This window comes from Oreochromis niloticus, linkage group LG7, assembly GCF_001858045.2.
Source record: "Oreochromis niloticus isolate F11D_XX linkage group LG7, O_niloticus_UMD_NMBU, whole genome shotgun sequence".
Lineage (NCBI taxonomy): Eukaryota > Metazoa > Chordata > Actinopteri > Cichliformes > Cichlidae > Oreochromis > Oreochromis niloticus.
The window spans coordinates 15089276-15101653 of record NC_031972.2 but is presented as its reverse complement, the minus strand read 5'-3'; the positions used below and the strand labels follow the sequence as shown (position 1 = coordinate 15101653).

Genomic DNA, 12378 nt, shown 5'->3' with positions numbered 1-12378 from the left:
TCATGGTTTGAGGGAGGCATCCATCTCAAGCCGAGCAGCCGCCTCTACTTTTTTTGGTATACCGAATAAAGTAAATTGGGTGGTGGTTACATTAAAAAAGTCTACCTTGTAATTTGAACACAAAAATTTCATGTTTCTTTAACGTAATTAAATCATGTAGGATCTGTATGAAATTCAACAACTTAATTTGTTCTTGTTGAGATGACATGATACAATCTAGTGGTTAGTTGCTGGACTCACGAAATTCACAAGATCACATGAGATTTCAAACGGCAGGAAAATCGCTGGAGTTATAAGAGGCAGACAGCTACACACATCACGTGTATGCTATTGCTATTTATTGTGGTTTAACCTGTCAAGGACAAAAATGTACAGAAAATTCTGCATCAAGCCTTGAAATCAAGGCTTTCCCACTTTTGCTACGCCTGGATTGGTGGCATGGGGGTTAGTGCTGTTGCCTCACAGCAAGAAAGTCCAGGGTTCAAATCCAGAGTTTGGCTAGTTTACAGTGGTTTCTCTCTGGGTGTTCTGGTTTCCTCCCACAGTTAAAAGCCATGCAGTCATTAGAGTTTGGTTAATTGGTGATTCTAAATTACCCTTGAATGTGAGTTCAAATGGTTGTTTGTCGCTATGTGATAGACTGGTGAGCTGTCCAGGGTGTACCCTGCCTCTTACCCTATCACTTCTGGGTACTCCCGCTGCAACCAGAATAAAGAGAGGAGGGTGGTAGTTGTTGTAGATCCATTCAGTTTTTATGTTAACCAGACTTTGTTGAACATTATGTAATATGAAGACAACATGTAGTATTTAAATGACCAAGTAGTACTGGGCTAAAAGTTATTGAATAGTGTTGAAATAAAATGACAAAATTGTGAAGGATTAAAATATTCCAAGAGCTCAACTTACTTCATCTAAACATGTCTCAATCACGTTTTATCAACACAAAATGCACAGGTTTATCGAACATGAATAAGTTGTGTTGATTTATCTCAGCTGTTTAAGTTTCTGCCAAAGCAAAACAGTTGTGTGCAACCAATGTCCACTATTGAATTAAGTAAATCCAACATGGCCTTTTTTTCAGTGTGAAGACAAAACTGAAGGCAGAGTGATCCACAAACAAGCAGTATTTCAAGATTGTTGAGAGAAAACACAGCATTTGGTGATGTCCATGGTTATTCACTGGAAAGAATTTTCATCCAAGTATTAACAATATTCCTGATAATTATATATTTATTTATTTATTTATACAATTATAATTGCGTGACTAAAGGAAGAGGACACAGTGTGTTGAGTGATGCATCAACATTTATTACACAGCACCCCTGCATGTAGTTAACCGGTTTGGCCAAAGCGTGGGAATGTACAGTAACATCGGAGTAGCACACCCTGACCCATATGCTGCATTCACTTGCCTTTGGCTGACATTCACACAACACAGCAGGTGATTGTGACTATCAGTGAAATGTTGTGGTGGATGTTAGCCATGCAGTGTGCAGGGAGTACAGCTGAGAAGCTTCAGTGTTTTTTTGGTTTTTTTAACATTTTAATCACTCAAGTGAAGTGGAATAAAAGTCTTTGAATGTGCTCAGTGTTGACTGACGTGGTGTAACGGTGATACGGCGTGTGGGGCTTGATGAATTACATATGCAGTGCCTTTCTGAGATTTATGTCAGATGCTAGAGAATCCAATTTACGCGTGTCTCAGTTTCTTTTTAAATGGGTTCTTTCTTCACCTGACATCCACAGAATGATTGAAGTGAGAAAAAAAAAAGTGGAGAGCGTGCGGTAGTCATTACCTCTCTGGTGGCAATCGTGATTAAGGAGAGTTTGGACGTTTGCTCAGCAAAACAGTTATTTGGACAAGTTCTTCTCCCAGAGATGTGGAGCCCATTAAATCTGAATCCTCCTCTTTTCAGTTTAATTCATCACTTTTTAAAGAATATAATTATGATATCTTATTCTACTCTATTATCAAGCGCACAAATACTAAATACACAATGCCGCTTCTCCGCCTTTATAATTGATATCTTTCTTTGTTGCTGTGCTTTGTCTCTTCTTTCCCTCTTCAGATACGCGGTGTCCGCTGAGACACCGGATGGCACGTGGTCATTCCTATGAAGAGCGAAGTGTGTGGAACCCAAAGTACTGTGTGGTTGCTGACTGTCAGATGCTGCTTCTGAATGAAGAGGAGGTGGTGAGAGCAGACTTTACAGTCCAGTCTCTTGTCTGTCATCTTTCTGTGTCGCTATTGTTCTTCTTCCTTTTCCCCCTCTCTACAAATTAATTTTCTTACATTAATTTTTCTCCAAATAGATTTATTGCATCTCCAAATTTGCAAGTTTTTTTTAGAATGTTTGGGCAAACCAAACATTCTAAGTGAAACCTGAAGTATCACATTTAAATTCATCTTCGTGCAGGGTCTGTAAGTAGCTGGGTGAGCTGGCTCTTTGCCTCCATTGTTTTTATTAGTGTCACGCCGGATTATGCAAGTCTCAGTAAGATTACAGGTCCGGTTCAGCAGAGATCAGGAGTCAACACGCTAATCTAAATTGCACTGTCCACTCAGCAATAACCTGTCCTTGTGAAGCAACTGTTTGTAAGCCTATATTCAAAGTGTCAACATACCTACAACAAAGCACATTTAATGGTTTTTAAGCTGCTTTGGTGTCTTCATCACATTCAATGCATACATCCCTAGATATAGCAGGGATTGGACAGTATACACTATACTGCCAAAAGTATCCACTCGTCTACCTTCACACACATAGGAACTTGAGTGACATCACATCTTTAATCCACAGGGTTTAACATGATGTCAGCCCACCCTTTGCAGCTTTAACAGCTTCAACTCTTCTGGGAAGGCTTTCCACAAGGTTTAGGAGTGTTTATGGGAATTTTTGACCATTCTTCCAAAAGCGCACATGTGAGGACAGACACTGATGTTGTCCTTGTTGACCATGAAGGAGAGGTCAGAGGTCAAATGATACATGATGTTTTAAAGTTTTAGAGTACTTTCTATATGTTCACAATAAACACCACACTTGTAAGAATCATAGCTTCCCCACTTTCCACTCCTACAAAGTTTTATCAGAATTCACTCAAAATGTTTTAAGCTATCATGTTTACAGACAGAGAGAATGACACGCACACAAATGCTACCTAAAACATAACCTCCTTGGCAGAGATAGTATTGTAATATTCAAGGCCTGTGATACTACCGATCTTCGTAGCCAGTTTAATATTAATGGTAAAAAACACTACTGTCGAATTGTTTGCTCAAAGTAGATGATTATTTACACAGAGTAACATGTTTTCAATCATTTATTATGATCAGACTGACCTTACAATGCATGGATTTGCTTTGTAAAGCCAGAAAACAGTTGAGGTTTTGGTTTGTGTGTGTGTGTGTTTTGCAGTACCAGATCGAGCCACAGTGGGGCTTGGCTCACTTTCTGTATAAAGCAGCTATAGATGAAATGATCTGATGATTACAGTTGAGGCTGAGGCTGATTCAAGCCTGCAATGAATGGCACAAAAAATCAAATTATATAAGACCCCTTTTAAATGAATAAATACTGGAATAAATTACTCGAACTGGGACTTCTGAAAAAGTAATTGCTTGAATATACAGGATGCTCAGAACATCTCCTTTGTCCTCATAGAGCTGTCTTTTACTGCAGTGGTGTCTTAGGGATAATGTTGCCAGGCAGCTCATGTTTCAGTTTCAACAGATGCTTTGATCTAACAGCCAGCAGCAGCAGCCCACAACATCCTCTATCGAAGGGACTACAGGAACCTTTGCATTAACTTTTAAAATAGTGATGACCAAAAGCACAAAAACAAGGCATGGCTATTGGATTTACCAAACCTTTTAATATACCAGTGTGACTACTGAAACTGGGAAGAACAGCATGGCTTCAGTGTTTCTTTGTATGCAATTACCCGGCTATGCCACACTGAAACAGAGCAATAATTGCAGGGAGGAGTAATTTCAATCGACCCACTGGCAGTCTTTCCTCCACAGTGCTTTTTGTTTCTCAACAACAAAAGGACAACAGCTTTTAAATGCATCCATCTAGAGACCCAGCCTTGAAAAGGTTATCTCTTAGTATGGCTGGATTTCTGTCATGTCAGCAAACCATAACGGTGTGATGACCTGGCTTTGACAGCTAAGCAAGCTCACCTCTAGTGAACAAGGAATCATACATTCAGGGTCAAACCATTATATACACTTAATGGACATTTATGTAATGGCAAATATTTTAGTAACATTTTCTTCTGAGGTGAGGATTATACTTAGTCACAAAGTGAGTGGTTTGACTTAACAGCAACAAAAGAATAGCTTAATTAACGCTCATTTAGCATGCATTGCTGTAGAGATAGCTCTTTATGTGAGTATTTTATGATGTTTATGTGCAGGTGCATGTAATGATGTTGATAGATCACTGGAAAGCAAGAAAAAAAAAAGCAGTTCAGTCTGTTATTATTGACACCTTACACACTATGTACTGGACTACATGTTGCACTTATAGGAGCTGCTCTGTCATGGAAACCCAGGCCATGAAGCTCCTGGCACACTGCGATTCATGCTGATGTTATTGCCAGAGAAGATTGGAACTGCAGCTGCTAAGTCAGCAGAGCATCTGGGACTTAAAAGCACTATGCTCCTCAGCATTTGCTAACCCACACTCTGTAACTTTATGGAGTTTCTGTGGTTCTTAAACATTTATACTTTGCAATAATACTGCTTACAGCTGATCGCGGAGTATCCTATTATAGTGCCACACCTAAACAGAATGACCTGTTCTTTTACAAATGTTTGTAAAAGCAGACTGCATAGCTCATGCTTGATTTTTAGTCACCTGTGTCAATGGGACTGAGCACTTGAATTCAAAAATTAGAAGATGTAGCCCATATAGTGTGTCTGAATATACAGCAAGCAGGTTCTGTCCACATATTAATTACTTTTCAAAGCATTCATCAACATTGTTTCAGGCCTCTGTTTTTCAACATTGATATGGTGGTTTGTTCAGGTTGTGGATGTCCTATTTGTCTTTTGGCCACTATGGCGACCCTGAAAGGTCAAACATGCTGCAACTTAAGAAAACACCAGCAAATAGAAAAAATGTGAATGCTACAAAAGCAAAAAAAAAAAAAAAGAAAAAGAAGTTGAATAAAACAAAATCTCATAAAGTGTATTTGGGGAAATGATAATGTGGAACGATAACTATGGAGGTGACAGAAACAAAAATCTGCAAATGATTGCACAGGGAGAGAAAGGTACATGTTTGCTATTAGCCGTTTACTGTTAGCTTGTCACTTTAGCAGCTCTTCTGTCGCATTGTTGTCACCCCAAAAACACTTCACCTGTGTTTTGTGATATTTGGGTGTTTTTTTGTGAGCTTTTGCTCTGTTTTGTGTGTGTGTTTGTTGGTGTGTCTGTGTCTGTGTGTGTTTTTTTCTTTGTTGCATTCAGTTAGCTTTAGCCAAGCATTATGCTACTAAAAACTATCATTAGCAAATCAACATCAGCAATGTAAATTTGGCTAACAGCAAATCTAACTTGATAATGTATTCATTATATTATCAGTTGAAATACTTACCATTTTTTCCAGGAGTAAGTTTTATATAAACAAAAGAAGCACTGCATGATATTCTTTGGGCATACAGGGTTACATATACGTTTAGCTCAGACCAGCCTTGTCCAGCATGGTATGTAGCTGGTCAGGCCTACAATAGTGATGCGTGCCCTGATACTGAAGCTCAGAGGTGAGCAAGTGGAAAAACGAAGCAATTGAAATTGAAGGAATGAAAAAAAAACTCTCCAGTTTCTTCATTCTCTGTGTTCAAAAATAAAAAGTGACATAAGAAGATTAGAAGAAAACATGACTTCAGCCTCAGTAAAAGGTTTACAGCTCCATTAATTGTGGGCTTGTCTTTTTTTTAAAGTAAATTAAGTCTTAAGCTGTAATTGTGCTGTATAATTTTTCTGTCTTCATTCTTTAGCTTTGCTACCAAAGTGAAACAAAATGTGGAAGTGAAAAGAAAAAAAGTAATCAATGCGTAGAAGTACAGCGAGACTCAAAGTCTTTGAACAAAAGTTTTGATTGTTTTCTTTGCAGTGATGATGTTTGCTGTAGGGCTTTTGGTAAATACTCGCTTTTCTTTATTGTTTTTGTTTCTGACTTTTTGTTTCATCCTTTGTCGTTTTCTGTTTTTCTGTCTTGTTCGGTTCACTTAATCTCTGCTTTCATCAGTCCTGTCTTTTTACGCCTGTTCCTCTTCCTTATTTGTGCGTTGCAAACCATTATGAGAAAGATGTGAAAAACATAGCGTGACGACAGCCGATGCTCGCGTAATCCATGCAAGTCCTTTGTGATTTGTAAAGCCAATTTGTTTCTTCCTTAACACATGACAAATTAGAAACACAAACGGCAGGCAAAAAGAGGCAAAGCTGAGTGGATACCAGTCTTAAATTTGTCAGGCGTTTTAAATTTTTTGAGGGCTGCACTGCGAACTGTAGGTGATAAAACTGAAACAAAGGTGTGATATCTGAAGGCTTTCTACAGTCTATACTATCCAAGCTTGTTGTGAAGCCTTCCTTCGGTCTATAGAGCACACTGTGATCCACTCAGTCATTACACTAAATCTACACTACACTACGTCATTAGTCACATCTTGTACCTTGTACCATCGAGCACCGGGTTGGACTCCCTTCTGTCTTCAGAACCGTAATACAATCGTAATACGAGCTCCTGCTCCATGCCATCCCAAAGATGCTCTACTGGATTGGAATCTGGTGACGATGATTGCACTGTGCTCATAAAGAGATGGGCACGGTCGGCAATAGTACAGCTGTGATGTTTTCCATTTCTCTCCATTTCACAGAAATTGCACCCGGTGTGGTCTTCTGCAGCAGAAGCGTATTCAGAGATGCTCTTCTGCATACCTTTGTTGTAAAGAGTGGTTATTTGAGTTACTGTTGCCATTCTATCAGCTTAAAACAGTCTTGCCATCCTCCTCTGCAACCAACACAACATTTCCAGCCAGAGAACTGCTGCTTACTGGACATTTAGTGTTTTCTGGACCATTCCCTATGAACTCTAGAGATGGTTGTGTGGGAAAATACCAGCAGATGAGCAGTTTGTCAAATACTCAGACCAGCCCATCGGACACCAACATTCATGCCACATTCAAAGTCACTTTTCTTCCCCATTGTGATCATCAGTTTAAACTTCAGCAGGCTGCCTTGACCATGTCTACACACCTAAATCCACAGAGTTGCTGCCTAAATGCATGCAACTGGTCAATTAGAAATTTGCATTACCAAGTGATCAAACAGGTGAACCTATAGAAGTGGCTGTGAGTGTATACTTCTAAGATGCACAGTACTGCCCATCAAAGGGGTTCTTGTTAATAACAATGAGAACTTTTATACTGGTATAAAAAAATGTTTTAAAAAAAGCCCAAGACACAAATTCAACAAGTTAGTGTGGTTTTGCGGGGGTTGGGGGGGGGTTACCGCTGTAACCAAATCAGTGCTTATAGTGCCTTATTAGCATTTCTTACACTGATTTTCCTGTTTAATCAGGTGACCTTTTATGCTTCTGTGCCATTACTAGCCATTAGCTACAAGACCTGTATGAATTTACTCAATTGACTGGGGGGGAAACCCCGATTGGGAGAGTGTGTTTCAGGTTAAGACCTTTGTAGAGCAAAGGAAGCACAGGTTATGTAAAATATCATCTCTAGTCTTTCAATATTTTAGGCATCCGAATGCAGAGTACGCTCACTCTTCAGATAAATTATTACACTGTCACTGAGCTTGAAAAATTAATAGCTTGATGAGAGGGTGATTAAGATGATTTAAATAATTGATTATCACAACAAAGCCACAGATTTTACTCAAGTCGCTGCTTAAAACCAGTGTTCTAGAATCTGCAGTACTGTAGCTTATAAGACTGCAGACTGTGTCGGAGAAACGTGCTTCAAGTTACAGCCAATATTGCAAAGTCATTATTGCCACCAGACACTATCACTGATGCTGTCAGTTCAAGCTGTCCTTAAAACTCAAGTCCCACGAGGCAAAGAGAGGGAGAGACTCAGAGAGGAACTCAGAGAGAGAAAGAGAGATAAACAGATGGACATGAAACACGGGTACAGAAAAGCAGACAGACAGGGTGCTGCATTGAGCTGAGAGGTGTGAGGATGTTCGATAAGCCATTATCACTCCACTTCGAGGACAACAGGCCCTTTCTGTCCCTCTTGTTTTCTTTTTCTTCCCCCAGCTCACCACTTTTCTCACCGCAACCATTCTTTTCTTCCTTTGTCTGACTAATCGTTTGGAGCCAAACATTTGGTATGCAAGCAGTCGGATGATATGATCAGACACTGACTGATGTGCCACTAATGCCTGCTCTGTTTTAGTCAATGACTGCTAATTTATCAGGACTGCTACAGCTATTGTGCACTGATGACTTAGCACGGCATTAAAGATGGTGACCAGAATATCCACAACAACAGATAAGGAGCCTCAGTGACGTCTGTCTGTGTAATTCATTAGTTTTTTTTGTTTATTTTTTAACACTACCATTTATTTAACCATTCTTCTTTGTTATCTACTTTTTCTGAGGAATTTATTGAGGATTGTATCTGTCTTGAATCATTTGCTCTGCATCTGTGTCCCCTTGAATCACTCTTATTCTCAGCTAGATGCATTTCTTGCTTTTGCAGCAGAGGCGCTCTGCGTCATCCAGGGGACATCTCCTGCGTCGCACCATCAGCGTCCCGGTGGAAACACAGTTTCCAGAATTCCACAGCCAGCTGTCCACCGAGAGCGGTGAGTTGCCCGAGGATACACGCGCACATATGCTTTCATACACATGCACTTATTAGTAATACTCCTGTTGCTTTCTAAAAGGCATTTACTTAAAGTAGAGTGATTGATAATTCTGTTAATATGTTAAGAATAGAGACTTTTGATGAGGTTTTTTATTTAGATTCAGTCCTCTGTCTCCAAAGCTGCTGAATTTTAGTGCTCAACTTATCTTGAGAAGTGCTTTCTTTGTGATATAAAGAGTCACACAGCTAATTGAGGCAACTGGGCCTTGAGCTGCTTACATGCCTGGGTGAGACTTAGAAAATTCTTTTCTTCCACTGTATATCCACTAGATGGAGAGCTTGCTGCTTTGTAGCACTTCTCTGCACTTGTGGCGTCTCATGTTAACGGCTAAGAGAGATAGGGAAAAATTCTTTCCAAGTGCTGCAGTTACACTGGACTTTTTCCTCTTGCTTTTATGACAATGTGATAATAGTGTGTCGAATTCTTTTTTTAAAGGTACATGTGTAGACAGTTGTGTCACTGAAAGCTGTCAGAGTCTGTGGTTGTGTTGCGATCGGTCCAAATGAGACGCCACTACCAGCTTTCCAACCGATGCTGTGCCGGTGTGGAGCCAGCTCTGCTATGGTGCTTTGGGATGACAAGCTCCGACTCCATGATTGCTGCACATGCTTTATGCTCAAGTTTTTAGTTTTGTGATTTTCCCCTCCCTGTCTATCTGTTTTAGTTTTAGGGATAGATTTAGAGATGTGTATTTTTACAAGTATTTACAACGACATCCCAGTTACAAAATTGTGTGTAAGGGATGAGACCTCAAGAGACTTTTGAGCCTGTTGCATATGTATTTTTGAGACTTCCCTTCTCGGAGGTGAACTGATTTTATCATTTATTTATTTATTGCACTTATTACTGAAATACATGTTTAAAAAAAAAACTTTTTAAAAAACTTTTGGGGATTGCACTCACATGCTGGTGCACCCTGTTTAGTAAACCTGGCTCTTAGAGTTTAAGGCTTGGTTGATTTGGAGTGGAATTTGCAGCTTTCACCAACCATCACCATCAGAGGGAGCCATTTAGCTCATTTTAACAGCTAACTCTACTTTCCCAGACTGTGATTTTAGTAGTGAGTGGCTCTGGTTTACTTGTTTTATCAGCTTTTGTGGATTTGTTTGGGCATTTGCCAATATCTCCACTTCGCTGATAGGAGCCTGCAACTGTTTGCATGTAGTAACTGTGCCCTTACATGTGCGTCATGTTGTTCAAATACTATTGCTCACGTTCTTCACTTTTTATAATGGGACTGCATCAAATGTACATCCTAAACACCTGAAGCTTGTATCCGTATCTAATGCGGACCGTTGTTTTTCCTCTGAAGAGATGATTCTATTTACATTACATTTTGTTTCAGTGAATATTACCTTGTTTATTTCCATCTTCTTTTTTTACCCCAGCTACTATGAGAGCACTGTTTCTTTCAGCATGCACTTGCTTTTATTTATAGCAGTATTTCTTCTAAGCACTGTGGCACAAACAAAAATCTGGGTAGTTTTTCTTGCCGTGAGGTTTTTGAGAGAGTCTGTTTCTATGTTCGTGAGTGAGTGTGTATTGCTGCTTATTTGGAATAAATGTGGCTGCTGTCTGTCAGCTTGTGAGCTGATACATATAGCTGGTACATATAGATTGAACCCAATTAGTGTGCTAAATATAAGCTTATGCTTCTTTTTGTGAGGGGTCATAGAAACGACTGCACTGTTAAACCATCACTAGTGGAAATAACTTTAAAAAAATTTTAAAAAGCATGTGAATTACAAATGTTTTCATTGTGTGGATGCTTTAAGCATCCACACTATTGAGTTCCTGTTTCTCTTTATTCTTTATTATCCTACTTTATTATTATTCCAGTTGCCACTTTTTGTACATTTTTTGGCACTTAACTACTTCCACAATTTTCAGCCGATTTTCACCGTTCAAATTTTAAACTATTCTGCTATTTCTGCTAATTCCTGCTATGACTTTTGGTATTTTCTGCTGTTAAACTTTTTAAAATATTAAGCTTTTTATGCAATTTTTTGTCCCATTGAAATGAATGGAAAACTTCCAAAATTCTGCTAAAACTTGCTTGTTTTTGAAACTTAACTACTTTCTCATACTTTCACCTAGAACAACCATTCAAACTTTAAAATGTTCACAAATTATTGGGCTATTCATGAATGATTCAGCTTTTTCATATCTGTTACCATTTTCATATTGTCCCTCTTTAAGTTTTGAGTTTCATCTTTGTGATTTTTCACAAAATACATGCGTTGTTATGGTTGCTATGCACTTGGTTCTAAGTGAGCCACTGTACCTTTGGCAATTTTCTCTTCATGTCCGAACAACTTCTTGCTACTCGCTCAATTTTCACTCAACCCACACAAATTATACATCAAAACGTAGGTATTTTTGCTGGCTTTCAGAAAATGTCACTATCATTGTTGTGAGATTTATAGAATTTTGGCAAATCTCCTCAGACCAACACAAAGTCAGAAAACTCTCCATAGAAAGTCAATGGAGAGTTTGTTCAAAATCATCGCTTGATTTCTGTAATGAGAGGCATATTCGAATCGTCATATCTCCTTAACGAAGCGAAGTTAAAACATGAGGCTTGTCCCCGTATATCTTCAGACACTCCTGACGCTCACAATTCAAGAATTTTTTTCTCACCTATTACCGTTCTGAAATGAGTTAGACTTGTTTGAGGGTAGGAAATTCGTCCTTCGCTCAGATTTCTTCAGCTTTCAAACTCTGGAAATGAACCACTTTTTTCTCTCGTCATATCTTTTTGATAGATTTCCACAAAGACCTGAAAATTTCCATGACTGTTCACCAAAGCCTGCTGTCTCTTACGGTGAAAGAATTATATCGATACTCCAAATAGATTTAGAGTTAGAAAGCGTTGTTTGAGGGCAGGTCAAGGCAGTTTTTGCTTCGCCTCTACTCAGTTATGGTGCATTAGAAGTCAAATATCTTCAATAATTCATATTTTAATGATAAAGTGTCAACACTTTAAGATTCCCCCATCTCTTCTGAACAAAACGGTGTAAGAATGACCGTTCTAGCCCCTACGGTTAGGAAATTATGGCCATTTGTTTGTGAGGAATCCTCACTATGAGAAATACACTGCAGAAATCCTGTCTCTGTGCTCTGTGTGTGTAAAAACGGCTGCACCTGTTTTGGCGGGAAAAAGTACACAGCCTCTCTGATTGGTGGATTCAAATTTAGCAGCTCCCAGGCTGCTTGACTGACCTAGAAACTTGCTTGTCTCTCCCTGTGTGTGTGTGTGTGTGTGTGTGTGTGTGTGTGTGTGTGTGTGTGTGACAGAGAGAGAGAGAAAGGGAGGGCGAGAGAGAGTTTTTATTATATGATTTAAATTCAATATATTTAGACTGGTTGACTGAATTTGATCCTGTGTGTGTCTCTCTGTGCATGTGTGTTTCCATATGTGTCCATATTTGTGATTGTGTCACTGTTATACTTTTTTTTGCTGATTTTTTTCATTT

General features: G+C 39.1%; 1 protein-coding gene across 3 annotated transcripts in view; it reads left to right on the top strand.

The window, feature by feature from the left end:
* dab2ipb (DAB2 interacting protein b) overlaps positions 1–12378 on the top strand; it is a 180314-nt gene that overhangs the window by 21878 nt on the left and 146058 nt on the right. For all 3 annotated transcript variants that reach the window (XM_025908515.1, XM_025908514.1, XM_025908513.1), the window contains exons 2-3: positions 2070–2194; positions 8734–8839. In XM_025908515.1, coding sequence (XP_025764300.1) covers positions 2070–2194; positions 8734–8839 — 231 coding nt within the window. The remainder of the gene's footprint in view (positions 1–2069; positions 2195–8733; positions 8840–12378) is intronic.